This window comes from Myotis yumanensis, unplaced genomic scaffold, assembly GCF_028538775.1.
Source record: "Myotis yumanensis isolate MYYU_CA2020_CCGP unplaced genomic scaffold, mMyoYum1.0.hap1 SCAF_15, whole genome shotgun sequence".
Classification (NCBI taxonomy): domain Eukaryota; kingdom Metazoa; phylum Chordata; class Mammalia; order Chiroptera; family Vespertilionidae; genus Myotis; species Myotis yumanensis.
In genome coordinates, this window is record NW_027223766.1 from 53,779,288 (window position 1) to 53,807,113 (window position 27,826).

Consider the following 27,826-nt stretch of genomic DNA (forward strand, 5'->3'; position numbering starts at 1 on the left):
TGACCGGAATCGAACCGGGGACCCTCCAGTCCACAGGCCGACGCTCTATCCACAGCCAAACCGGTTCGGCCAGAGTTTTGTTCTTGATGCTTAAGTTTTACTTTCATTATGGTAGCTTTTTGTTCTTGATGCTTAAAGACTTTCATTATAGTAGCTTAAAATATACGGTGAGATGTGGGGAACCGATATAGGGTTAAGCCTCTGACTGACCTGTTAGCAAAATCACAAACAAGTCTTCTTCCAAGTCTTAAACAACCCAGTCTGAGAGGTGGCCGCTGATTTACACGCGCTGTCATTTAAAAAATAAAAATGGAGGAATTTGCTGGAAGCCGATCCACCCTTGTTGCTTGACGCAGTCGCTGCAGGGAAGAAACATCTGCACAGCTTATGTTTCAAGGGACCTGGCGTATATGGCATATGTTTGCTCCCCCTCTTAGCGCCATGTGTTTTAACCAGGACCACCTCCCCGAGAAAGGTTGTTTCCCCAGGTTAGGGATTAACAGGACTAAGGAAGAGAATAAATCAGTAAAGCCCCTAGTGTTACAGAAATACCATGTACTACTTATGAAGAACTTGGACTAAGACTGTTGGCAATAAATTTGGGACTTGTTAGGCCCACATCCCCAGGGGTCTGCCCACCAGGGAAAGCACCAAAGCCTATACCCCTGGAGACCCACCGACACAGGGCAGTCCAGGGAAGGCAAGCAGCAGGGCTGGGAGGACATAACCTTTACTGGGTAGGATAAACTCCTTCAGTCACTTCCTTGTACCTTATCAGTAGAGCAGTGACCTTGGAATAGCCCTTGTGATGGAACACAGAGATTAACCTAGACAGGATTAAAACCAACAGAACTAGATGGAGACAGGATTTTTGGCAAAGGTCAGATAAGAAACAAAGAATTGTAGAACGTTACCCAAAACATACCATGATGTAATTATAGAGGCATGCTTATGGGATCAAATAGTATAAATACAGATGTAATAGGACAATAAAGAGAGAACCCAACCGTGCTGATCAACTGAAAAAAAAAAAAAAAAAAGAGCCAATGGTTGCCCTCACCGGTGTGGCTCAGTGGATAGAGCATGTGGACCCACCTTCTAGATCCCCGATGGGGGGTGGCGGGTGTGTGTGTGTGTGTGTGTGTGTGTGTGTGGAGGCTGCGCAGGCTCCTTGGGGCAGAGGCGGACCCGGGTTCTGGGCAGTGGCGAGTGGGCGGGGCTTTGCTGCAGGCCCCGCCCCCAGGCCCCCCCCCCCCCGCGCAGGCGCCGCCGGTTCCCAAGGCAACGGGGTTCAACAGCTCCAGCGCCGCCGGTTTGTGCAGCCCGGGCCGCCGCCGGCATGTACACGGCCGAGGTGGACGCGCACGTAGCCCAGCGATACCTGCTGAAGCGGCGGCTCGGGAAGGGGGTGAGCCGCGCCGCGCCCGCAAGGCCAGGCCGGGTCTGTCTCCCCGGCTCCGTGGGGACCGGGGCTGGCATCGGGCCGCCGCCATCTGCTGGAGGGGTGGCCTCGGTTTCCGGTAACAGGCCCCCGGCATCGCCTCCTCCCAGGGGCACGGCTCTGGGTCCCGGAGCAGCACCTGCCCGCCGCCCCCGGCCCTCCTGCTCCCCAGCTCCGGCTCCCGGCGCCCGCACTGCTCCCTGGGAGCGGGGCCCCCTTGCCCCGGGCTCTGAGGGGGGCGGGCGCTGAGAGGACAAACGCGGCGGACGTGCATCGGGAACCAGAGCGTGTGTGAGCCAACGCGTGTTTGTGGTCGTGAGTGAGCACGTGGGATTGTGCAGGAGTGTGTATGTGAAGCTGTGCGAGCGCGTGTGTTCATGGGGGAGGGGGGCAGTGCACACAGCAAGGGCCAAGGCGTGACTTCGGGGGGAACCAGAGTTGTTGAGACCGGAGACTGGATATGTGACGGGGACGGGGCGGGCGGGTCACGGGAGCTCTGGGACTTGGGCTTCGGCTTTCAGTGACACCGGGAGTGGTCGCAGCCCTTGGTGCCAGGTTACCAGGCTCACCTGCCGCTGTTGAGGATGGGGGGGGGGGGGGGCGGGCAAGGGAGGTGAGTGAAGGTGTTAACCTCCACTAGCCAGGCGAGACTGCGGGAGGCTCAGGCTGCGGTGGGGGCAGCAGACATGGCAGCAATGGTTGGATTCTGATGAATTCTGAAGGAATGGCTGGCTGGAGCATGTGAGAGAGAGGTTAAGGTGCCTGGAGAAGGGTGCTGCCCCAGACCCCAACCCTCCCTGGCCTCCATCTCCCCTTGCTGCCTGTCACCCCCTCCCCCCAAAGATGCTGGGGTCCTGAACAGCCTGCAGTGGCCGGTGCCTCGCCCAGAGCCTCGGCCCTCATTGTACTCCTACCCCTCCCAGCAGCCAGAGCAGGAAGGAGGGGGTTGGGTGGGGACAGGGGGCTGACCTCCCTCCTCCCCAGGCCTATGGAATTGTGTGGAAGGCGGTGGATCGGAGGACTGGCGAGGTCGTGGCCATCAAGAAAATCTTTGATGCCTTTAGGGATAAGACGGATGCCCAGGTAACAGAGCGTGGCAAAGGGCGAGGGCAGGGCCGGCCCCCTGCCTTGGGCCTGCTCGGAGGAGCGGTCCCCAGGGTCAGGTGGGTGTGGGCCCTGCTGCCTGGCACACACCTGTGTTTCTGCCTCCTTCCAGAGAACGTTCCGGGAAATCATGCTGCTCCAGGTGCGTGGCCGAGGCATCGGCCCCTTCCCCGGGCGCAGTCTCCCCAAAAGTGGGGAGCCGGGCCCCTCCACCCAGAACACAGCTGCTGGCTCTCTCCCCAGGAATTTGGGGACCATCCAAACATCATCAGGCTCCTGGATGTGATCCGGGCGGAGAACGACAGGGACATATACCTGGTGTTTGAGTTTATGGGTGAGTCAGGCCTGTCAGCCCGCAGCCTCCTCCGCCCTCGCTGGAGACCCCCCCCCCCCCCCCCCCAGTGGTCTGGCTCCCTCCGAACGCCCCTCGACTGCTCAGGTCCCTGCCGTGGCCGGCACCGCCCCTTGGGCAGTGCCCTTGTGCCCAAGGACTTGGCTGATGGCAGTGCCCCCAGAGGCCCCTGCTGTGTCCACTGTTCGCAGCTCCTTTTCCTACTCATTTTATAAAACAAAGGCACAGCCCGAGCTGGTTGGACTCCGTGGAAAGAGGGTTGGCCTGTGGGCGGAAGGGTCTGTTGCAGGCTCCACCCCGCCCCAGGGCCGTGCCTCCCCCCGCCCTCCACTCTCTCTAAAGCCAAAGGGACAATTCCCTCAGGTGAGGATTAACCAGAAAATCAAAATAAAACAAAGGCACAAAATAATTAAAACAATTCCACAAACTTCCTGCTGTCCCAACAGTGAGCAGGTCCCCGCTGCCTGCAGGCCCACTGGGAGGTGGACCCGCCCAGGGCGTGGCCCTGCGGGTGGCGGGGGACCTGGGCTCGGCGGGCGGCGGCCAGCAGGTGCCCTGAGAGGTTCCAAGAGGGACGGACCGAGCTGCTCTCCCCAGGACCCCTGGGCTAACCAAGACCCCACTGCCGCCTCGGTGCCCCCAGACACGGACCTGAACGCCGTCATCTGCAAGGGCTCGCTGCTGAAGGACGTGCACAAGCGCTACATCTTCTACCAGCTGCTGCGGGCCGCCAAGTTCATCCACTCGGGCCGCGTCATCCACCGAGACCAGAAGGTGCCACCCCGCCGGGCCCACTGCACCCCTGTCCACCGCACCCACCCCGTTCCCCGCCCCTGCCCACCGCGCCGGGCCCACTGTCCCCGTCCCCCCGCCCCTGCATCCCCCGCCCCCCAGCCCTCCCACCCCCGCCCACCGCGCCGGGCCCACTGCACCCCTGTCCACCGCCCCCCCCACCTCCGTCCACAGCCCCTCCCCTGTCCACCGCACCCACCCTATCCCCCGCCCCTGCCCAGCGCGCCGGGCCCACTGCCCCCCTCCCCTCGCCCCTGCATCCCCCGCCCCCCAGCCCTCCCACCCCCGCCCACCGCGCCAGGCCTACTGCACCCCTGTCCACCGCCCCCCGCCCCCGTCCACTGCCCCCGCCCCCCGTCCACCGCCCCCGCCTACCGCGGGGGCCCACTGCCCTGAGCCGCCTCCTTCCCCAGCCCTCCAACGTCCTCCTGGACGCCAACTGCCTGGTGAAGGTCTGCGACTTTGGCCTCGCCCGTTCCCTGGGCGGCCTCCCCGAGGGCCCCGAGGGCCAGGCCCTGACGGAGTACGTGGCCACGCGCTGGTACCGGGCTCCAGAGGTGCTGCTGTCCTCCAGCTGGTAACGCCCCTCCTTCCCGTCGCCACCTCCCCAGGCAGCCCCCCCCCCCCCCCCCGCAGGTGTCCTCACCCGCCCCTTCCCAGCACCGGCCCCGCCCCTTGAATGGCCTCGCCGGCGCCCCTCTGCCCAGGTACACGCCGGGGGTGGACATGTGGAGCCTGGGCTGCATCCTGGGAGAGATGCTCCGGGGGAAGCCGCTGTTCCCCGGCACGTCCACCCTCCACCAGCTGGAGCTGATCCTGCAGACCGTCCCGCCGCCGGCCCAGGAGGGTGCGTGCAGGGGCCACCGGGCGAGGGCACGAGGCCCTGGGGAGGCGGCGGACAGGCCAGGACTGGGGGGCAGGATGCCAGGGGTCCGGAAACCTCGGGAAGACGGGAAAAGGGGGGAGCCGATGGGGGTGTCAGGGAGTAGCTGTGCTGCCTGCAAAGCAGGCAGGGCCTGGCCACAGGGTTCACGAAGGTCCAGCCCTCTGAGTGGGCAGGGGGAGGAGCTGGAAGGAGGCAGCGGTGGGCGTGGCTGGGTGTGGGCGGGGTCCTTCCTCTTTTCGGAGGGAGGGGGGGCCGGGTGGGGGGGACCCCATTCTCTCCCAAGTCTTCACTCTCCTGCGTGGAGAGGGCAAGGGCTCTCCGTAGACGGAGGCGTGTGCGCGTGGCCGCCCGTGGAAGGTTTGCACATCCAGATGTTCCAGGTGGGAGCGCTGCCAGGCAGCCCAAACCCAGAGAGGGGTCACTCGAGGGGCCAGAGGGATGGCTGGACCCAGACGCCCCCCCCCCCCCCGCCCTCCTTACCTCACACCTGCTGCCCCTCGTCCCCCCAGACCTCCTGGCTCTCGGCTCAGGCTACGGAGCCTCAATCCTGCAGCACCTGGCGGCCGGGTGAGTCAGGGCTGGGCCTGGACTCCCGCAGCTTCCCGTGTCCCTGCTGAGCCGGCCAGACCCCAGCCCGCCCCGCTGGTCACGCTAAAGAGGGCTCCAGGGTGGACAGGAGGGGACCGGAAGTAAGGCCCGGACCTGGTGACCGCCCCCCCCCCCCCAAGGCTGCCTGAGTCCTGAATGGGTCGAGGGGGTCCAGAGACAGTCCAGTGGGGTCCGGCAAAGGGTGGAGCCTGGGCCGCAGGTGCGGCTGTGGGGGACCCGGACCGGACAGGACGGGACTCGTGGCCCCCGCAGGCCCGTGCAGGCGCTGGACGCCCTCCTGCCCCCGGACACGCCCCCCGAGGCCCTGGACCTCCTGCAGCGACTCCTGGTGTTCGCCCCCAACAAGCGGATGAGCGCGGCCCAGGCCCTGCAGCACCCCTACGTGCAGAGGTAGGGGGGCCTGCCGCCCGCCAGCCCCGCTGCCCCCCAGGCTGTCGGGGAGGCTCGTGGGCCGCAGCCCGGGCCTCGTCCCCTCCCGTACTCGCCTCGTGGGCTCCCGCAGGTTCCACTGCCCGGCCCGCGAGTGGGCGCTGGAGGCGGAGGTGCGGCTCCCGGTGCACGAAGGAGTCCAGCTCACGGCCCCCCGAGTACCGCAGCCGCCTCTACCAGGTGCTCCGGGCGCGGCCCCCACCCACCCGCCCCCACCGCCCGGGCCGGCCCGGCGCCGCCCGCGCCCCTCTGAGCGCCTCCCTCCCGCAGATGATCCTGGAGCGCAGGGGCTGCAGCCGCCCCCCCCAGAGAGAAGGGCCAGGGGGACGCCCAGGGGCAGGCCCCGGGGGCGGAGCTCAGCGCCTCCCGGCCCCAGGCGCGCGCGCTCCAACCCGGAGCCGCGCCCCCGCCGCCCGCGCAGGACCGCGGGCACAGGCCGAAGAACAGCCCCGCGCACGGTGCGTGATGTGAGCGGCGGACCCCAGGTGTGGGACCCCCCCTTGCCGCGCCCAGACTCCTCACCCCGGGCTGACATCCGACCCACAGACGCCCCCGGCGGAGCCAAGAGCGTCCCCAGGCAGAACTCGGCGCCCCCGCTCCAGCCAGCGCCCCCTCTCCAGCCGGCGCCCTCGCTCCAGCCTCCACCCCCGAGAGGCCGGGGGAGCGGGGAAAGGCCCCCCGGGGCGACGGCGGAGCCCCCCTCGTGGGTAGGTGGTGTAGGGTGGGCACGGGAGGGCCCTCCGTGGTGCCTCCCTGGGGCGCACAGCGCCGGCCGGTGGTGACCCCCCTGACGCGTGCCTCCCAGGCGAAGCCCCGCGCCCAGGCAGCGCCCTCGCTGGCCTCGCAGGCCGCCGCGCAGGTGGCCGTCCAGGCTCTGATCCGGAACAACCGGGACCCTGGCCCCGGGGCCAGCGCGCGACGGGTGAGCCCGTCCCCCTCGGCCCTCCTCCCTCCGTGTCCCCCTCTTCTCGCCCCTCCCCTCCCTCTCACCAGGACCCCCGACTTCGCGCAGGTCCCTCAGGGGCGTCCCGGGGAGGCCCGGCCGGGCCGGAGGATGTTCAGCGCCTCGGCCTCGCAGGGGGTCCAGGGAGCCGCGCGGGCTGCGCTCGGGGGCTACTCCCAGGCGTACGGCACCGTCTGCCACTCGGCGCTGGGCCGCCTGCCCCTGCTCCCAGGACACGGCCACAAGGCCACGGCGTGTGATCCTCGCTCCCCTCCAGCGCCCCCACCCCGCGCCCCTCCCTCCGTCCCAGGATTTGTCCCTGCCCCTCCCTAGGCCCCGCCTACTGTTCGGGGATTTGCCCCCCCCCGAGTCCCGCCCCCCCCTTTGCTGGCCCCATAGGAGTCCCAGGAGGTTTGTCCAGAAGCGCCCCCTCCAGCCCCATCACCTCCAATAAAGTCCTGCCTGTCCCCAGCCTGTGGCCAGTCCTTTCTCCTCAGGGGACCCCCAAGTCCTCGCACCCCTTTCCTGGAGCCCATCCCCTCTCAGACCCCCATCTCCCCAGCACCCAGCCTCTCCCTCAAGGCTCAGGGCACCTGTGGGGAGCATAGGCTAAGGGTGCACTATGTAGTGAGGTGGTTGTATACATTTGGGAACGTGCTAGAATATTCTGTGCTGGTGTTTTATTACCATCAAAATATTAAGAATCACAGTGAGGAGCTGTGCCACTCAGCAAGACATGGGGTGCAGACAGGAGGCTTTGACGGCCCCAGCCACTGGCCTCTGGTGGCCAGAAGGGTCCCCCGTGGGCCCTCCCTAAGCACCAGGCCACACGGAAACGTTTGTCGGCAAACTCCAGCTCATCCAGCTCCACGTGACCTTTCACCCAAGGACCAGTCCTCGCCGTCAGCCCACCTGGGTGGTTGCCTTCGGGTGGTGCCGTTTCTTAAACCCTTTTCCATCTGGGCGATTGGGATTCTTACACTTAAAAAACCAAAAGCTATTTGAGAAGAAATGGCAGAAGCACGCACTTCACAAGTGCAGCACCTGTGGCGGGAGACTTTCCAAGCACTTGGTGTCGAAAGGTGTCATTTTAAACCCAAAGTCACTGCTGGTGAGGGCACAGGACGGGTAAGCAGCACGGCGGGCAGACTTGGCACGTTGGTGACCAAGAGGAGAGGATGCAGGGGACCAATGGGTTGGGGCTCGGGCGCCGCTCGGCCGTCCTCTGCCCTCACCTGGACAGGTCAGGCGCTCCGCACCCAGCCCCTGTCTGGCTGGCTGTGGCCGTCAGGGCATACGGGGACCCTTCGCCAGGCTGGGGCCCACACCGTCCATCACTGAGGCTTGGTGCTGTCATCCTGGCCCAGGACCTTGCTGGAGGGGTGGCCAGGTCTGCTCAGGTCTGGGGGCAGGGCAGCCCTTCCAGGATCCCTCTGCTCCCCCACCCCCCTGCCCTGCCTCCCTGCAGGGAGAGGAGGGGCGGCCAAGCAAGCCGGCAGAAAGCAGATGGACTGGCAGGAAATGAGCCTTCAGCGACCACAGATGGAGATGGAGGTGGGAGGCCCAGAGAGAGGAAGAGGCAGCCAGGAGACGGCAGAGAGGCAGCGGAGTGAAGAGGCGGCGTAGCCAGGAGGGTGGGCAGAGGGGAACCCTGAGACACAGAAGCCCTGAGACGTGAGGTCCCCAGAAAACTGGGGATAAGGCACAAAGGGATGGGTCCCTGAGGAGCATGAAGGCCCAGAGGGGACCTGAAGCCCAGAGAGATGGTGGAGGCAGATGCCTAAGGAGGGGGAGGCGGGGCCTGGAGATGGAGGTGCTGAGCAGAGATGGGAGTCGGGGGATAAGGCAGGGGGCAGCAAGGGCTGTAGTCCCCAAAGGGAGAGGCCAGGGCAGGCACGGGGTGAGCCCCAAGGGGGCCGAGCTCTGGCTGTGCTCCTCCGGGTTCCTAGCTTCTGCGCCCAGGACCGAGTGCCCTGCGGGCCAGCAGCAGGGATGCGGAGACCCCGGCCGGGGCTGCAGGCGGGACACTCACTTCTTGCTTTTGAACGTACTCAGGATCTTGGGCATGAACTTGCCCACCTTGCTGTCCCGGGCGTCCTCCTCGGCCGGGCTCTCCCCTGCGCCTCCGCCGGCCTCCTCCTTCTTGCAGAAAACCTCGAAGCGGCTGTACACGCGCTTCTCCTTGCGCATGCTCTCCATGCGGCGCAGCAGCCGGTCACGCTCCTCGGCGCTGGCGGGCAGCGTGCGGCTCAGCCGGCCCTGGGCCCCCAGGCTGTCTGAGCGGAAGATCGCCGAACACTTGTCCTTGTCGGACATGTCAGGAGCCAGGCCACTGGCAGCCGGCGGGCGGCCCAGCTCCGGGCTGCTGTGGGCCGGGGCGGGGGCGGGGGCCCCGCGGTGCTTCTGACCGTGGGCGCTGATCTGCTCCAGGATGGCTTTGGTGTCGTCCCGCAGGTTGCTGCTGTACAGGGCGTTGGCGGTGGCCGAGGCCGTGCGCGCCCGTGGGCCCCGCTCCTCCCCGGCGGCAGCCTCTGCGCTGTCTCCCCGGCTCAGCGAGGGCCGTCGGGGGCTCTCTGGCCGCCGGGGGCTCTCGGGCTGCCCGTTCTCCTGCGGCGCCGGGAAGCCGCCCTCATCCTCTGCGCGCCGCTCGCTCTTGGGGCTCAGCAGCTGCCGGAGGCGCAAGGAGCCCTTGCGCAGCACCTCCATGGGGCCAGTGGGCGTCTCCTCGGCGGGCCCGGCCTTCGGAGCCTCTCCCGAGAAGGTAAGGGTGAGGCTGCCCCTGCGCTCGGGCACGGGGGGCACTGGGCTGCCCCTGCGCTCGGGCACGGGGGGCACTGGGCTGCCCCTGCGCTCAGGGTAGGGGGAGGTGGGGCTCCCCTGGCGCTCAGCGAATCCTGCGGTCGGGCTGCCTCTGCGCGGGGGAAACCCAGGAGTGGGACTCCCCTTCCGCTCGGGGTAGGCTGAGGTGGGGTTCCCTTTTGGCTCCGATTGGGGCGTGTCCACCGGGGAGCTGTCCTGCCCTTGCAGGGAAGAGGAGAGGCCCTGGTTCAGGAGGAAGCGGGAGGGCAGCCGGTCGGGGCCAGGGCCGCTCCGGCCCAGCGTGTCGAGCAACTGGGCGGCGGTGAGCGTGGCGGCACCGGGCTGCCGCTCGGCCTCCTGGTGCAGCCGCTGCGTGAAGGAGTCGCGGAGGTCGAGCAGGCAGCTCTCCAGGCTGCGCCGCTCGGCCCCCGCGTTCCCCGACGCTGCCGCCTCCTCCCGCCATGCCTGGGACTTGACAGCTTTGCTGTGGCTGGAGGCGGTGACTGCGGTGGCCGGGGCGCCGCTGGCGTCGCGCGCTGGACCCTTGTACTTCTCCAGGAGCTCGGCCACCTTGGTGGAGGCGGCGGAGCGGACGGCCTCGCCCCCGGGGCCCAGCGCCTCGTGCACCGTCTGCTCCTTGTGCAGCAGCTGCACCTTTTCGGTGGCGGCCCCCGCCTGCGCCCTCCGCCTGCGACGCGAAGATGAGCGAGGAGCGAAGCCGAGAGCTGCGCTGGATCAGCGGGTTCAGGCGAGAGCGGAACGAGTCCTGCGTGGCCAGGCCCGTCTCCTCCGGGCCCTCGCCGCTCCCGCTGCCGGAGCCCTTGGCCGGGAAGATCGAGGGCCCGCGGAAGGACGAGGGCAGCAGGTCCCCAGCGGTCGCCCGGCCCCCGGAAACCAGCACATCGTCATCGTAGGCCTCGGACTCCATGGGGCCCGGCAGGCCCTCTTCACCCGCGTCCTCCCCGTGGCGGCCGCTCAGGTAGGAGGCCAGGCGCCAGTGCCTCAGCCCCGCCCGCCCCTCCGGCCCAACCCTGCGCTCAGGCTCTGCCTCCAGTCCCGCCTCCTGGCCCAGCCTCCCCGCTGCCTGGCAGGGAAAACGCAGGCCCAGGTTGGGGCGCGGCGCCCCACTGGGTTCCAGGCCCCGGGGCCCGAAGGCCGGGTCTGAGCCATGGCGGACCTCGCGTGACTCACTGGACGGCACATAGTCCAGCCGCTGGTGGGTGTCCAGGCCCAGCTCCGGGAAACGAGGCCCAGCGCCCAGCGCGAAGTCCTCGGGGTCTGCGAAGCCGGGGCGGCCCGCGCGCAGCTTCTCGAACAGGCCCTGTGGGCGCCCCGAGCCGAACTGCGGGTCCCACTGGTAATGCTGCTGGTAGAGCTGGTCGCGGTGGAAGTGGCTGGTCTGGAAGCGGAAGTCGTCCCCGTGGGCGAGGAACTGTCGGGACACCTGCCGCGCGGCTGCGAAGTTCTCCACGGCGCCCCCTCCGTCGGCGGCCGCGTAGCTGTGCCGCTTGAAGGAGTCCATCTCCAGGTGTCGGGCCTGGAAGAAGCCCCGCGGGCCTGCGAGCTCGGCCCCGGGTCCGGCCTCCGTGTCCCACCGTCGCGACTGTAGCCGCAGCCCGGTGTGCGGCTCCAGGGCGCCCCCGGGCATCCGCTGTGGCTCCTCCCGGCGGAAGGCCGACAGGAAGTGGCGGTCAGGGTCGAGGAAGGAGGGGAAGCCGAGGCCCTCTTCCCGGGCCGGTGGGAACAGGAGGTGCGCTCGTTTGGGGAAGGAGAAAGGAGTTGGCGCCCCGGGCATCTGACTGGCCATCAGGGGCCCGGCCCCGGAGTACGGAGCCAGGGCGTAAGCGTCCATGCGGGCCAGCGCCCCGGCCGAGGGCACCAGTGGCTCAGACTGTGCGAAGAGGATGCGGAACTCCTCGTCGAAACTGGACACCAGCTCCCCCTGGAACACGTGCGCCAGGCTGCGGTGGATCTTCTCGAAGGACCACATGAAGCTGCGGGTGGGCGGGGCCAGAGTCAGGGGCGGGGCCGAGTCAGCGGGAGGGGCGGGGCTCAGCGGGAGGGGCGGGGCTCAGCGGCCGGTGCCTGGGGTGTCAAGTCTGCAGAGATGGGGCAGCCGGGCTGTGACGGCTACGGGAGGAGCCCCGGTGGGGAGGGGCCGGGGCTGCGCACCTGTAGCTCCCGCTCATCACCACGGCGCAGTCCACCAGGAGGAACTTCTCCTTCACGTGGCCCTTGAAGGACTTGCCCGTGCGGCAGTAGTAGGCGGGGCCGGCCACAGTGCGCACCCGCAGGAACTGGGGAGGAGAGGCGTCAGGTCTCGGCGGGGGGCCCTTCCCGCCTTCCTGGCGCCCCCCCACCCCCCGCCCCCCGCGTCACTCACGTCCACGTTGTGCAGGTTGACGCGGCACTTGTCCGCCGTGTCCAGAAAGTGCTGCGCGTTCATCTCGTCCAGGAGAATGTAGACGGGGACGCGGCGCGCGGCGGCCTCCAGCACTTCGCTGAGGAGGTCCACGTCGGTGAACATGTCCATCACCACGGCCACCACCTGCGGGGCGGGCCAAGGACCAAGGGCAGAACCCTCTGCTGTCCCCACCGTTCTCCAACCAAGCCCAGGGGCTCTGAATCACCCACAAACTGAAAAACCGCCACTGGCCATCCCAGGGGCGAGGGGTCCCGTCGGGGAATGGGGTCAGGAGGGCTGTCAGAGGGGCGTAGGGCTGCTGGTCAGGTGGGTGGCCGGTGATGGAGCCTAGGCAGGCACAGGGCCTGCATCTGCTGGGGGTGGCTGCTCCCTCCGGGGCAGAGCAGGTGAGTGAAACCCTCGTAGTCCCACCCGCCCCAAGACGTCTGGACTCCCCTGACCCTTAGGCCTCGGGCAGAGGATGGTCTTTAGCATCTGATCTGCTGCCTGTCTCCGTGGTGTAACAGGTCCCTTTGCTGTGGACCAACTGCCTGGTGAGGGTAGGAGCCCTCAGCTGGGTCATGGGCAGGGTAGAGACCATTGTATGACAGTAAGTCAGGTCCGGAGAGGACTCAACATCCGTGAGCTCCTGAGCGCTGGCCATCACCACGGACAAGCAAACCGAGGCAGAGAGGCAGCCTGCGGCCTGGGGCAAGCCAGCCCCGGGTGACCCTAGGGGTGGCCAGGGCACCCTCGCTGCAGCTGCCCGCCCCCCGACCCTCCGGAGCTGCATGCTCCTGTCCCTCACACTCCGCATGCTTCAGGTCCAGCTCAGGCCGTCCTGCCCCCTCCCACTGCCCCTGCCAGCGCACCTGCTGGGCAGAGCGGATCATCCTCCGAGCCTCATCCTTGATGCTGGGGCTGTCGGGGGGCGGTGGCTGCACCAGTGTGGTGACCTCCGTACCCTGGAAGCCGAAGGTCAGTGGCCAGCCCAGGTCCAGCTCAGGCACCGCCTGGTCTGAGTTCATGGGCCAGTAGGTGCCCGAGGAGCCGTCCATGTCCACGTTGGGAGGGCTGCCTTCGGGGGGCTCCGGGGAAACATACTGTGGGGGCCGCAGGTGGCGGCTCACGTGGTCCAGTTCCTCAGGACACAGGAAGGCGGGGGCCCCCTCGGACGCCAGGAAGTGGCTGTAGGCCTCGGGCCCGCCCTCCGCCAGCGCGTCCACTGCCAGGCGGTAGTACTCTTTGTAGTGAGGTGGCAGGTACCCTGGTGCCAGGGGGTTGTCTCCCTGGGAGGAGCTCTGGGAACGACGGGCCATGTTGAGGCCGGGGGCCTGGGGGAGGGGCAGGAAGACGTTACCAGGGCTGGGGCACCGGGCCACTGCCCCCCACCGCCCCGCAGTGTCTAAGGGCTGGCAGGGACCTGGGCTGGGCTTGGTGTTCGCCCAGGCCTGGAGGCCTTCCTGGCACCCCAGACCCTAGGACAGTGATGGCGAACCTATGACACGCGTGTCAGAAGTGACACGCGAACTCATTTTTTTGGTTTTTTCTTTGTTAAATGGCATTTAAATATAGAAAATAAATATCAAGAATATAAGTCTTTGTTTTGCTATGGTTGCAAATATCAAAAAATTTCTGTATGTGACACGGCACCAGAGTTAAGTTAGGGTTTTTCAAAATGCTGACACGCCGAGCTCAAAAGGTTCACCACTGGTCTAGGATGTGCCCCAGCTGGGGGACGGCAGAGGAGCCAGCAGCCTGGGCCCTGCTCCCCCAGGACCAGGACCAGGACCCAGGGAGAGCCCGGGGCCCAGACTCCAGGCGGGACTCTGGCTGCACAACCCCCGCCCCCGCCCGCCCCCCTCAGGGTCACTTCACAGCCTCGTGGCCCCACACTCCTGCCTGGTGCTCCCTCCACCGTAACAGTAACGCGCTATGCGCTATGCCTGTCGGTATGAAGTGAACACAATGCAGTCGGGTTTATGATGATGGGCATGTTTCTCTCCTGATTCTATGACAACGCTGTTTTGCGGGTCCCTGCTCCCGTGCAGAGGAGACAAGCCGAGTGGCCCACACCCCAGGCCACGCCCCTCCCTCCGCCCTCGTGTGCAGCTGCCAGGGTTGGCCAGAGAGCACACGGGGCCCAGCTGAGCTCAGCACAGAGCTGTCCCATTTGTCCAGCCAGGGTGGGTCAGGCTACACCCCAGCCCACAGCCCTACTTCACAGATCTGCAGCCTCCTCAGCCCATGAGCTGAGTCCCGGCCGGCCCAGCCCGTCTGTCACCACCCTGCTCCCGGCTTCCTTCCGGATGGGTCGGAGCCCTGTGCTGTGACCGTCAGGCTGTCTGTCCTGGGCTTCGAATGAGCCTCCAACCACACCGCTCGCCCCAACCTCACCGCCTCCACGGCCCTGCCCGGCCAGGCGTCCCCGCCTGAGCTCCGCCACGTGGAGACCTGTCCGCCCGCCCAGTCCCCGCCCCCGCGCCCCCCGCTCCTCCCCGCCATGCCTGCTGCCCCTGCCCAGCTCCAGCCGTGGACGTTGTGGTGGCCGGGGTAGCGGTTCTGCTAGTCGCCCGCAGCGCGCCCTCCCCACACGCAGCTGGGTGAGGTGGACGGCAGGGTCAGGGGTCAGCAGGAGACACTTGCCTGACAATGTGGGGTCAGGGCTCTTGTGTACAATGACCTGGGAGCCTCTCGGTCCACTTCCCCTGGGGCGGGAGGTGAGGGAGCCCGTGTGTCCTTCAGGCATCGGCAGAGCTGCTGCCTGGCCCTCTGACAGCCCCGCTGGACAGCGGTGGCCATGCCGCCCTCACGGCACCAGAACCAGACTGAGGAGGCCACAGGGGTCCTACTGTGCCAGGGCCCCCTGTCCCACCGCAGCAGGGGGGTCTCACTATCTGACCACAGTGTGGGGGGGGCCTCACTATCTGACCACAGTGTGGGGGGGTCTCCCACTATCTGACCACAGTGTGGGGGGGGCCTCACTATCTGACCACAGTGTGAGGGGGCCTCACTATCTGACCACAGTGTGGGGGGGGGCCTCACTATCTGACCACAGTGTGGGGGGCCTCCCACTATCTGACCACAGTGTGGGGGGGCCTCCCACTATCTGACCACAGTGTGGGGGGGCCTCACTATCTGACCACAGTGTGGGGGGGCCTCCCACTATCTGACCACAGTGTGGGGGGGGCCTCACTATCTGACCACAGTGTGAGGGGGCCTCACTATCTGACCACAGTGTGGGGGGGGCCTCACTATCTGACCACAGTGTGGGGGGGCCTCCCACTATCTGACCACAGTGTGGGGGGGCCTCCCACTATCTGACCACAGTGTGGGGGGGCCTCCCACTATCTGACCACAGTGTGGGGGGGCCTCCCACTATCTGACCACAGTGTGGGGGGGTCTCCCACTATCTGACCACAGTGTGTGGGGGCCTCACTATCTGACCACAGTGTGGGGGGGCCTCCCACTATCTGACCACAGTGTGGGGGGGTCTCCCACTATCTGACCACAGTGTGGGGGGGTCTCCCACTATCTGACCACAGTGTGGGGGGGTCTCCCACTATCTGACCACAGTGTGGGGGGGCCTCCCACTATCTGACCACAGTGTGGGGGGGTCACTATCTGACCACAGTGTGGGGGGGTCTCCCACTATCTGACCACAGTGTGGGGGGTCTCTCACTATCTGACCACAGTGTGGGGGGCACTGTAGTATGTGGCTGGTACACAGGGTCAGCCTGACCCTGCAGGGCTTGGTGGCACGGTCCCTGTTGGGGTGACACTAGGAGAGGGACTGACCCTCTGGCTTCACTGGGAGGGGACACAGCACAGACTGCCCAGGCGTGTGCAGTGGGGTTGGGGGTCGCATGGGGGTCAAGAACCTTCCATCAGGTAGGACTGCGGGGGAGGCGGCCCTGCTCGGCCTCAGCAGGACCCCGACCTCAGGGACCTGCTCCTTTGCTGGTTTCCTTTCTGGGGTCCACACACCCCTGAACTGGGAACGGAAGGGAGCCATTCCCCAGCCGGAAATGAACCCCAACCGCGTGGCTCCCCACACACCTGCCTCCCGATGCCCGCCCTCCGGGAGGGAGGGGTTCTTTCCCACTTGGCCCATGACTCAGCAAGAATCAGCTCGGGGCTGACCTCTGACCTCTGACACGGCCTGGCAGTGTCCAGGGTCCCCGGGATCAGTGGACTCCGGTCAGGTGACCGTGACATCCCCCAACCCCCCGCAGCAGGAGGGGGGGCGGGAACCCTGGGCCTGGTATGGAGGGGGGCAGGAGGAGGGTCCCCGGGAAGGATTGGGGGGCAGGAGGAGGGTCCCCGGGGAAGGATTGGGGGGCAGGAGGAGGGTCCCCGGGAAGGACTGGGGGGCAGGAGGAGCCCAGAGGTGGCCGGGACAGGGGTTCCCGAGGATGGGCTCGCCGACTGCAAGTCAAAGTGGTGTCGGTTTGCAGTTTTCGGGGTGCTCGCCGCAGGAAGTCAGTGCACCCCAGGGAGTTAGCGGCCACCCGCCGGGGCCTGGGCGCGTCCCATTTCCCACCCGCCGGGGCCTGGGCGCCAGAACCGGCTTCCGCCCGCCCCGCGCTCCGGTGGGAACCAGCCCGGGCTCAGGGCGGCGGGCGGGGCGCCCCAGGGAAGAGTCCGCCGGGCCCAGCTCCCCGCCCCCCCCCCCCCCCCACTCTAGCCGGGCCGCGGGGCGGAAGCGGGCCAGGACCCCGGGCAGGTCGACCTGGGCCCGGCCCTTCCCACTCGGCTCCTCCCGGGCCCGCATCGTGCGCGGGCCTCGCGTCCACCCCGCTCACCCCGCCCGGCCCGGGGCGCGCAGCCCCGCACAGGTGCCGGCGGGGAGGCCGCCCGGGGGCGCCGCGCACCGACCCCGCCCCACCCCCCGCCGGGCCGCGGCCTCCGTCCCGCGCGCCGCCCCGCCCGCTCCCGCCGGGGGAGGGGGCCTACCTGGCCAGGTGCGCGGGGTCCCGGGACGAGGACAGCAGGAGCCGACCGCCGCCCAGCGGCCTCGCGGTCCGGTCGGTCCGGCGGCCACTCCCTGGCGCGGCCCGCCCGCCGCGCGGCCTGATTCACGCGCCCGCCCCCGCCCCGCCCGCTCCCGCGCCGGCCTGCCCGGGCAGCACCTGGGGGCGGGGCGGCCCCACCCGCGGCGCGCCCGCATTCCTCCGCCCGCCGCCGCCCGCCCGCGGCCCCCCGGCCCCCCGGGCCCCGCCGCGCCCCCCGGCCCCGCGCCCCGGGGACCCGCGCCCCGCGCGCGGCGGCCGCCGGAATCCCGCGCCCCCATCAGGCCACCGAGGGCGCGCGGTGCCCACACCTGACCCCTCACCCTCGCCCCGGAAGTCGAGGCGGCCGGGACGTTCCAGCTCGGTCGCTAGGCAACGGTCCGGCCCGACGCGGGGGGCGGAGCTTCCGGTCTGGCTCAGGCAGGTGAGGCAGGTGAGGCCGGTGAGGCTGCGGGGCCGCGCGGAGCCGGGAGCGAGGCTGGGCCCGGGCCCCGGGAGCACACCGCGCCCCCCGCTCCCCGCACACGCTGATCCTGCAGGAACCGGGGCCCTGAATGCCGCAGCGAGAGGGGAGCCCCGCACACAGGGGACCCCTCTCCACAGAAATGGCCCCCACTCCTGGCCCCGCGGCCACACACGGACAGGGCCCCCCTGCACATACCAACCCCCTCCGCGCACGGCACCTGCACAGCCGGAGCCCTACGTGCACACCAAGTCCCGCACGTGCCCATCGGCCAGGCACCCCCACAGTCCGCACACCAACAGGGGGCCCCACGCAATGACCTCTGCACGGCCCGCCCCACAGAATCTGCGCACAGATAAGACCCCACCGCAACACTGAGCCCCCCGACACACACCGGGGATCCTGCAAGTACTGACCACACGGGACAGGGGACCCCATTCACACCCCGCAGCACCTCTGCATGCACACACAGACGCCCTTAGCTGCCCCTCGGCACCTCAGTCCTACCAGCGTCCCACCAAACACTCAGACCCCCCAGTCCTACCAGCGTCCCCCCAAACACTCAGACCCCCCAGTCCTACCGGCGTCCCCCCAAACACTCAGACCCCCCAGTCCTACCGGCGTCCCCCCAAACACTCAGACCCCCCAGTCCTACCGGCGTCCCCCCAAACACTCAGACCCCCCAGTCCTACCGGCGTCCCCCCAAACACTCAGACCCCCCAGTCCTACCGGCGTCCCCCCAAACACTCAGACCCCCCAGTCCTACCGGCGTCCCCCCAAACACTCAGACCCCCCAGTCCTACCGGCGTCCCCCCACTCAGACCCCCCAGTCCTACCAGCGTCCCCCCACTCAGACCCCCTCAGTCCTACCGGCGTCCCCCCAAACACTCAGACCCCCCCAGGTCCCTGCCACCTCCCCTCCCTGTCACTGTGCCTCCTGCTGGTCTCAGTCGCCTTCCCCCCCCCCCCCCCCACCAGTCCCCATTGTCCCAGGATCCTCCTGTCCCCAAACACTCAGCAGCTCCCCACCGGAGCCCGCGGGCGAGGGTCAGACCAGTGCCCAGGCCACCGCGCTGCCGTGGGTCACCTGGCTGGGGCGGGGGGGGGGGCCTGACCCAACCTGGGCTGGGGGGTGTCCCACAAAAAGACAGGAACTTTGGGGTCAGCCGAGCAGACTAGGGAGGGAGGCGTGGCTTCCAGGCCAGGATAGCAGCAGCCCGGGGCGTGGAGGGGGCTGGGCTCCCCTGTGCCTTAGACAGAGCTTGGCCTGCTGGCAGCCCAGTGGTTTGAGCAGAGCGATGGGGATGGGACACCCCACCCCGGGGGTTGTGGTCCGGGCCTGGGCCCAGAGGATGGAGCCAGGGGTGCAGGGGGGGGGGGGGGCGGGGGGATGAGCTGTGGCCAGGTGACCTTGCTAGGCATCCCACCCACTTGCGGCTCACACGCCAATCACCAGGCAGGCAGGTGGCCGGGAGCCGGCGGGTGCTGTGTCCCCATCGGGCACCGGCTGACGCCACCAGGCCCAGGCGTGTGCAGTGTGTGCCCACGGCCCCTGCCACTCTGACACCCCTCCCTGACCTCCCCTCCCCGCCCTCAGGAGGATGAGCAGTAAGAAGGGAGGCCCCAGAGCAGCGTCAGGGAAGCGGCCATCCCCCCGGGGGGCCGAGCCCAGAGCCGCTGCTGGTGAGTGAGTGCCCCTCCCAACCTCCAGGGCCCCCCCGCAGACCCTCACTTGTGAGACCCCCTCCGTGGCCACCCGGGAACCCCCCCCCAGGAGACCCTCTCCTCTGAGTCAGGGGTGGGGTGGTAGACTGAGGGCTCAGAGCTCAGGCGTCCACTCCAGGGCCTGGGGTGGGGTCAGGGGCCCGGGGGCCGTGTTCCGAGGAGGGAGGGAGCTGGGGAACAAGTTCTGGAACGGAGCAAGGTTTGCATCCACGTTGGCAAGTGACAGACTAAGCCTGTGGTCCACTCTGACCCCCTGCTCCACGTCCAGGCTGCAAGGCGACAGCTGGTCCGGGGCCCAGTCCTGCTGGGTCAGGAAGGACCCCTCGGCCGTGCCCACCCCCGCTGGCTGTCACTCGCCTTCTCTGAGCCCCTGTCTTCTCTGTCACCACACTCACCCCTTCCAGGCTGCTGCTCCAGGCTCCCCCAGCCCGGGCCCAAGGGGGCTGTGCTGGCTAAGAGGGGGCTTGCCCTGCTCCCCAGGGGCACCCCTTCTGCTGGGAGTGGGCCCCAGAGGGCCCGGAGCCCTAGACCTGGCTGGATGGTGGCGCCTGCTCCTCAGGCCACGCGGGGGTTGGACTCTGGTTCCCCAAATAGCCCCAGCGTGGCGGAGGCAGCCGCTGTCCTGGAACGAGGATGCTGGTTCAGGCGCCGCTGGCTGCTTCCGCGATCAAGCCTGGGATGCACAAGGCAGTAAACAGGCGGGCAGGTGCGCTAGGGAGCTGCGCTGGGGGCGGTGACCTGCTGGCTGTCCACCTGGCTGCCACCCTCTCCCCCCAACCCTGCCCTGGACAGCACCTGGCCAGGTGCCTGCGGCCTCTACGGGAACACCTCTGCCTCAGTTTCCCTGAACAAGCGCCCTGCCTGGGCACCCCTACCTGCCCAGCGTGGCCTGAGAGGGCATGCTGTCGCCGGGCCTTCCCATGCCCTGTGCAGTGGGCATCAGCCTCACGTTGCAAATGTGGAAACGGGTCCGCCGGTGTCCCGCGGCCGGCCGGCCTCCCAGCCCTCTGCAGGTGCCTGTGGGTCGCTGGCATGCTCAACACCCCCCCCCCCCCCCCCCCACTGTCGGTGCCTCCGCCACCCGCGTGCCCTCCAGGCCTTACCTGGCCTTGGGTCTGCAGCACCTCAAGGCCCTCGCTCTGGAGCTGCTCCAGGGCCATGGCCAGCTCCAGCCCCTCCATGCGCACCCAGGCCTGCTCCTCCTGCAACTGCTGCAGCCACAGCTGCTCCTCCTGCCACAGCTGCTCCCGCCACAGCTGCTCCTCCTGCCACAGCTGCATCTGCAGCTGGACCTGCCGTCGGCGGTCCGCCAGCAGCTGCTGCTCCTGGGCCAGGCACAGCTGGACCTCGTGGAGCCTCAGCAGCTCGGCGCCCAGGCTGCGCGTGTGGCCCCCCGGCCGGCCGTCCTCCATGTCCGCCGAGGGGACTGGTACCAGCTCGGACCCCGGAGCAGCAGCCGGCACTGGCCTCTCCGCTGCCTGTGGCTGCTCTGGCCTGGCCACCTGGGGATGCCCCGGGGGAGCTGGCTGGCTGCCGGTCACGTGCCCCACAAGGGCCACCCCTGTCTCGTCCAGAGGGCCCCCTGCGTCGGGGGGCGGGGGCTCGGCCTCAGGGCCCGGCTGCCCCGGAGCCTGCTGTGCCCGGCCCGCCCTCCTGGCTCGGGGCTTTCGCGCTCGGCTCCGTCTCCCGGACATGGTCCCGATCCGGCGTCGGCTCCCAGGGGCCCTGGCTCATCGGCAGGCAGCCCGGATCCTGGGGGCCCAGAGGGGCCCGGGAGACAACAGTGGGCCCCCTGAGGCGGCTGCCCTGTGCCCGCCCTGCCCCTTGGCTGGTGCCCACGGTGCCACAGCCCCGGCCCTGGCTCTGCCTGTGGGCCTCAAGGGCGACTCGGGGGCCGGGCCACGCCGGGAGTTTATAGGGACTCGCGGCCGTGGCTCACCGCGCGGAGGCTGACTAAGGCGCTGACACAGGGCGCGGGACTTTACGGGCCACGGGCCTCGCTGGCCAGACGGGAGGGAGGCTGAGAGGAGCCGGAGGAGGTGACTCGGCAGCCAGACCGCGGCTGGTGCCGGGCGAGTCGAGTCCTGCCCTGGGCGGGCACCCCCACCCCATCCCAGCCCTGGTCTTGGGACTCAAACTCCAGCCCAGCGGGCCAGGCGCTGCATCCCTGCGACTGACCATCCGCCAGGCCAAGGCCCTCACTGGCCACAGACCATCCGACCGGACCAGCAGGGGGACGCGGGCCCGGGCCACGCTGAGCACGCCCCCCACCCCCACCCCCCCAGCTGCCAGCGCCCTGCCCTGGGGGGAGGACAGACCCTCTGCCCAGACCGGGACGGTCTCAGCCGGCTGCCCGGTGGCTGGAGGCAGATCCTGGGCCTGGAAAGGCCCCACCCGTGGCCTGAGATGGGCAGCTGGAGGCCCCGCCCACCTGGGGTGCAGGGGTGCAGGGGCTCGGCCGTCCTGGTTGGGGGTGTGGCTGCCCTGCTGCCGACACGGAGCCCTGAGGAGCTCCCGGAGCCTTTGTTTGGGGGGACGCGGACCTATGTTCCTGCGTCCCCTGTGCTTCCTGTCGGGAGGGGCTCCCCACGGCTCCCACCCCAGCGTTTCCCCAGCCTGGGGCCGCTGACTCACCCGCACGCCCAGGGCCGCCCCAGCCAGCTCTGCCACACTGGCCCGACTGGTTTGCCTGGCGCAGCCCTGCCCACACCCCACCCCCACCCCACTCGGCCTTTGCCCTGAGACTGGGGGAGAGACTGCAGCCACCAAACCTGAGCGCAGGGGGCACAGGAAGGAGGAAGGGGCTGTGGGGGGCAGGGGCGCTGACTGGGGCAGGGTTGAGGGGAGGCAGGCAGCGGGCGCCCCCTGAGGCATGGCCACTCCTGGCTCCCCAGAGCCCGGCTGCAGGGCCAGGGGCAGGACAGTCCTGCCTGGGGCACTGTTGGCGCTGCCACCCCCGCGGCACGCGGGTCCTGTATGTGCTGCACGGACGCGGCCTGGTCGCTCGTTAAAGCTGCTGCACGGTGGGTGCCCCTAACAAGCAGGACACAGCTGCCCACAGGAGGCCCGTAAACACCTCCCGAGGTTGAGGGGGTGGGATGGGTCCACACACCAACCTCACTGACGCCGCCCCCCCCCCGCCCCGCCCCGGAAGCCAGGGGAGAGCCACCAGTTATGGAGGAAGACTGGCCGGTGGGCAAAGGGGTGGACTCAGGGCGGGCTGTCCGGCCTGCTGTCGTGTGGTATGTGTGTGTGCATGTGTGTGCACCCGTGTGGGTGTGCATGTGTGTATGAGCACGTGTACATGCACGAGCATGCATGCGAGAGAGCATGTACATGTGCTCACGCGAGAGTGTGCATGTATGTGTGAGGTGTGAGCACATGTCTCTGTATGTGTGCGTGCGTGTGAGCTTTACATGCGTGTGAGTGTGCATGTGTGTGAATGCTTGAATGGGCTCATGGGCGAGCAAGTCCCTCCCAGTAGCAAGTGGGGAGCCCAGTCGTCCCTGCTCCCACTGCCCGGCCCCTGCTCTTCCGTGAGGGCTGGGCTGGGCAGGTGGCACCGGTCCCTCCTGTACCTCCCAGGGGTGCGGCCTCTCGGGGAGCCTCCTCCCTGCACCCTCCAGCACCCTCTTTCCACCCGGAACACCGGAGTCCTGGTGTCTGCTCTGGGTGCTGTCGCCCTCCAGTGGCAGGAGCCGACCTCAGGAGGGCACCAGGGACGGGAGCCCCCGGCCTCTCCCGCTCGGCCGCCCTGTCTCCCCGCGCAGCCTCCACAGCTGGGTCTCCCCCTGAGCCCTCCTCCCCTGCTCCAACCCCAGCACACCCCCTTCCTCCGTGTCCGGCCCCCCGAGGCTGCTCCCCGTGAGCCACGGTGTGTCCTCGGCCCCCCGCCCCCCGCCTGACCCGTCGGCTCTGCCTGGCCTCCACTCCGTGTGCTTCTCGTCTGTTCTCTGCGGAGCAGCCGGTCTCGGGTCTCGAGCACATGTTACCCTCTGGCCGGTGGCCGGACCCCCCGCGGCACCCGTCACCTTTGCCCCCGAGGGAGCCGGACCCTGACCGGAGGACGGGGGACGCGGAGGTCTGTGACGTCCTGACTTGCTTTTATTTTTACAATCCTCACCTGAGGATGTGCTGATTTTTCAGAGAGAGGGAGAGAGAGAGAGAGAGAGGCATGGCGATGTGAGGGGGAACACTGATTGGTCGCCTTCCCGTACGTGTCCCGCGGGGATCAGCCCACAACCCCGGTCTGTGCCCTGACTGGGAATCGAACCGGAGACCTTTCAGTGCTCGGGACGACGCTCCAACCAACCGAGCCCTCGCCAGCGCCTGACTTGGTTTTCTAGAGGCTCGAATGCCCGAGGTTGGCCGGCTCCGGGCTGGGCCGGGCACAGCAGGGGCAGAGCTGCAGCGGGCGGTGCCCAGTGCCTTAGGGGTGCAGTCCCCTGGGGTCCGTCCCTGCCTGAGGCCATTTTTTCACTTTTCCTTGGTTTCCAACCAACGTCTTCCCGGGGCTAGGAGCTCAGGGGGCTGGCGGCTCCCCGCTGTCTGGGATGGGACCCCTGGGACTTCCTGCCCAGACCGGGGTCTTCCCCTCCTGCTGGCTCTGCGGGTGGCCGGGGCCTGTGGCCAGGTTGCTCTGGCTGGGCGTGTGGATTTAGAACATGTGCCTTCAGTGAGGCCGGCAGGGTTAGGGTCAGGGCTGTGCTCTCACACCTGGACCGCAGCTCCGAGGGGGCCCTGGACCCACAGCTGGTTCCCCACCCAGGGCCAACCCGGGAGGACCAGGCGGCCACCGTCATCCAGTGCGCCTTCCGGCGGCACCTGGCGAGGAAGGAGCTGGCCCTTCGGCAGCAGAAGCACGGGGAGTACCTGGAGCAGATGGAGAAGCTGCAGAGAGAGGTCAGGCCAGGCTCCGGGCGGAGCCGTGGGAGTGGGGCAGGGGGTCGGGTCCTAGGGGTGCGAGCTCCGGTACCGACTCATGACCTCGGGGCTGGGGGCCATGACCTCGGGGCTGGGCGCCATGACCACAGGGCTGAAGGCCGTGGCCTCAGGCCGTGACAACCGCCGCCCGCAGGCCTTCCTGGCCCTGGTGCGCCGCGAGCGGGAGCTGGTGCGGCGCCGGCGGGAGGCGGAGGCAGAGGCGGAGCGGCGGCGGCAGGAGGAGCGGAGGCGCCAGGAGCGCCTGCTGGACGCAGCCTTCGACGGGAACCTGGGGGAGATCGTGGCTGTCCTGCGAGAGGTGCGCGGGGCGGGGCGTGCGGGGCGTGCGGGGCGGGGTCCGAAGGTGACCCGAGCTGATCTGGGCGCAGGTGGAGGAGGTGCTGACGCGCGAGGGCGTGGGCCACGACGAGGCGGGCCTGGCGCGGCGGCGGCAGCGGCGCGTGGCCCTGCTGGAGTGCGAAGACTCGGGCGGGAACACGCCGCTGTCCGAGGCGGCCGTGGGCGGGCAGCCCCGGGCCATCCAGCTGCTGGCGGAGCAGGGTGCGAGCCCCAACTGCAAGGTGGGCGCCGGGACGGGGCTGGGGCGGGCGGCGGGGCCCGGGGCGCGCGGCTCAGGGCGGCCTTCCGCAGGGCGCCTTTGGGCGGACGCCGCTGTACAGAGCCGCCTTCGGGGGCCACCTGGAGGCCGTGGAGGTGCTCCTGAGGCTGGGAGCCGACCCCCGGGTGTACGCGGACGACGGGAGCACCCCGGTGCAGGTGGGAGCGCCTTCCCCATGGCCAGGATTGGTGGCCTCGCTTTTTTTAAAAAAAATATTTTTATTGATTTTTAGAGAGAGAGGAAGGGAGAGGGAGAGAGAGGTAGAAACGTCAATGAGAGAATCATTGATCGGCTGCCTCCTGCACGCCCCACACTGGGGATGGAGCCGGCAACCCGACCGGCAACCAAACCTGCCACTCGGGTCCCTGTGTCGACCCTCAGCCGCTGAGCCCCGGCCGGGCCACGTCCTTCATTTCTTTAAGCGACTCTGACTTGCGCGCAGGCCACGTCCCACCCGAGTGCTCTGCCTCCCGCCCCAGCGGGGAGCCCCAGGCTTGGAGGGGTCTGCAGGGGGCTCCAGGCCTTTGCTCAGCTGGGGACCCCAGGCCCAGGGCGCCCCCAGGTTGCCTTTCCAGGCTGCCCCCTTCCGCCCCTGGGGCCCTCCACTCCTCTCTTTACTATTCGGGAGGGGAGGCGAGCAGCAGAGCTTCTGGCTCCCCAAAGGGAAGGAGGCCCGGAGGGCAAAGGGCCCGGCCCTCTGAGGAGAAGGGGGAGCGGGGGACGTGACCCAAAGGAGCTCTGGATGGTGATGGTGGTGGCTGCACACGACTGGTGACACACACACACACATACACACACACACGGATGCGGTGAAACTTTGTAACGGGCACTCGGTCTGTGTGACACGCATCCTGGCCTGGACACTACGGGGTGAGTGAGAGCCATCCTGGGGGAGACTTGCTAAGGGCACGCGGGAACCCCACTATTGCCGCCACTTCCCGGAAAACCATCATTGTTTCCAAATAAAAGTTTAATAAAATGACTGCGAGGCCACAGGAACATATACCCACAGCGAAGAGCAATCGCAATCCCAAATGACAGCAGTGACACAGGTGGTTCCCTGTCACCCGCTGACCCCGCAGCCCCTTGTTCACAAGGTCTCAGTCCGCGCACTCAGCACATCTTTCACCCTCACGGCCATCGTGAACCACCCTTGATCTATAATTAACCTATAACCTATAATTATAATTTATAGTTAATTCAAACATCCATCCCTCCATTGATACACACACTGCTGCTGTTGACAGAAGGTTCTGGGAAAGGAGGGACCGTGTTGAGTCCACAGATCTGTTCTCCAGGGTCATACATCTTGGTTGTCAGAGAAAAGAGACCCAAAATTGTTTTGAACCTGCCCGGCCAGTGTGGCTCAGTGGTTGAGCGTCGACTTATGAACCGGGAGGTTGAGGTTTGATTCCTGGTCAGGACACAGGCCCGGGTTGTGGGCTCAAGCCCCGGTGGGCCCCTGCAGGTGGCAGCCAATCAATGACTCTCTCTCATCATTGCTGTTTCTATCTCCCTCTCTGAAATCAATTTAAAAAATATATTTTATATATAAATAAAATAAAATGAACAGTACAGCGTGTTCTCCCAGGCTGCATAGAACCAGCCCCTGACCGGACCCGTCACTAGGTGGCCTCGCTGGACGCCGTGGCCAGCGTGCTGCAGGCCTGGGACCTGAGCCTCACGGAGGCCATGCTCCAGAACATGGAGGCGGAGCGGCAGCGCCGGGCCCAGGAGGCCCAGCAGCACCAGGAGGCGGAGACCAAGCGGTGCGCCTGCGGGAGGCGGCCCCCCAGCCGCGACCCCCCCAGGAGATGCTCAGACCCGGCTGTTCCCCCCCACCGCAGCCTGAACCTCAAAGTACAGCAGCTGGCGAAGGAGCAGCAGCAGTGCCACAAGGAGGTGAGCGCCACCTGGGAGGGAGGGGGTGGGGGGCCAGGTGGGGCGAGGAGCGGCTGGAGGAGGAGCTGGGGGGGACTGCAGGGCTGGCGGTGGGGCTGGGGGGCCAGGTGGGGAGAGGAGCGGCTGGAGGAGGAGCTGGGGGGGACTGCAGGGCTGGCGGTCTGAGGCCCCGGGACAGCCTGCGGCCGCCCTCCCGCAGCTGCATCAGGCCTACTGCGAGCTCAACCGCAGGATCACCGAGCACGACAAGTGCAAGCGGAGGGGCGCGGGCAAGACCGAGCTCACGCTGAAGGTGGGACCCGCCCTCCAGGAGGGTGGGTTTGTCTCCCTCCCAAACACCGCCCTCCAGTTTAGGGGCGGGGCGGGGCGGGGCGGGGCCTTGGGAGCTGAGCTCGAGGGCCCCCCCCCCCCCCCCCCCCCCAGGCCGTCAAGGACGCGGAAGCTCAGGTGGACCGGCTGCGGCAGGAGGCCCAGAAGGCGGAGGAGACGCTGGCCCTGGCGAGGCTGGAGCTGCGGGAGCAGACCCAGGAGGGTGGGCGGGGCTGGAGGCTGGAGAGGCCAGGCCCAGGGAGGGCACCCGCTGGGAGCTCCGGTTGCCCCCCTTCTGCCCCCGCAGGGGAGGAGGAGTTGCCGGGGCTGAAGTGCCAGGTCACCGAGCTGCACGACGTGCTGATGAAGGACGTGGGTGACCGCATCCGCGCCGACGGCCGGTCAGTGGCCCGGCTTGGGCGAGGGCCAAGCTGAGGGTTCGGGCAACAGCAGTGACCGGATGGCCGCCCGCAGGTGGCCTCTTGTCATCGACCCCTCAGGCCAGGCGGCCACTTTCCTGCGCTACCAGGACACCAACTACGTGGACACGGTGAACCCGGACCACATGCGGCCCGAGAGGATTCGGTTGGCGCTTCTGGGGGCGCTCAGGTGAGGCGGTGGGAGCTGGGGCACACGGGGTCGCCCCGTCCCACCTCACCGCTCGCCCCGCCCCCCAGGTACGGGAAGCCGCTGGTGTTCGACCTGCGGGAGGTGGACCTGTTCCAGGCGGTGCAGCGGCAGCTGGAGGCGGTGCAGCAGGGCCTGGCGCAGGAGCTGCTGAGCCGCAGGCTGCTGGAGCAGGACCGGTACCTGTCGCTGCTGAGGCCCACGGACGGGCCGGAGTACGGCCCCACCCAGTTCCAGGAGTCCCGCCTGGAGCAGTTCCGCCTCTTCTTTGTCACCCAGGTTCGGTGGCCCCCGGCTGAGCAGTTGCAGGTCCTGCTCCCGGTGCAGGTCCAACTGCCCAGCGGAGGCCTTTAGCACCAATAAAGCAAAGCCCTGGACCACCGCTGTGCCTGCGCCTGAGCGGGAGGGAGCAGTGCTCGGTCCAGACACCTGGCCAGTGGGAGCCCAGCCTGAGGACACTGGTTTGCAGGACTTGGGGGTGCTCCTG

The 27,826-nt window shown here is 68.1% G+C and overlaps 3 protein-coding genes across 3 annotated transcripts; 2 read left to right on the plus strand and 1 right to left on the minus strand.

Moving 5' to 3' along the window:
* The first annotated feature begins 1,291 nt into the window (after positions 1–1,291).
* On the plus strand, positions 1,292–8,383 carry MAPK15 (mitogen-activated protein kinase 15). Its single transcript, XM_070392514.1, is given in 16 exon segments — positions 1,292–1,408; positions 2,426–2,524; positions 2,658–2,687; positions 2,789–2,879; positions 3,541–3,671; positions 4,103–4,266; positions 4,397–4,536; positions 5,085–5,142; positions 5,437–5,574; positions 5,687–5,765; positions 5,767–5,793; positions 5,884–5,913; positions 5,915–6,071; positions 6,160–6,320; positions 6,419–6,535; positions 6,626–8,383. Coding segments are annotated over 16 exon segments (1,755 nt in total). The 5' UTR covers positions 1,292–1,339; the 3' UTR covers positions 6,890–8,383.
* FAM83H (family with sequence similarity 83 member H) lies at positions 7,222–21,601 on the minus strand. The gene is given in 6 exon segments (XM_070392513.1): positions 7,222–10,025; positions 10,027–11,349; positions 11,528–11,652; positions 11,739–11,903; positions 12,632–13,093; positions 21,594–21,601. Coding segments are annotated over 5 exon segments (3,501 nt in total). The 5' UTR covers positions 13,079–13,093; positions 21,594–21,601; the 3' UTR covers positions 7,222–8,584.
* Positions 18,836–27,760, plus strand: IQANK1 (IQ motif and ankyrin repeat containing 1). Its single transcript, XM_070392515.1, is given in 13 exon segments — positions 18,836–18,925; positions 22,114–22,201; positions 23,728–23,861; positions 24,037–24,201; positions 24,272–24,463; positions 24,534–24,659; positions 26,131–26,285; positions 26,349–26,403; positions 26,603–26,695; positions 26,827–26,935; positions 27,020–27,113; positions 27,187–27,321; positions 27,390–27,760. Coding segments are annotated over 13 exon segments (1,740 nt in total). The 3' UTR covers positions 27,694–27,760.
* Positions 27,761–27,826: the final 66 nt, after the last annotated feature.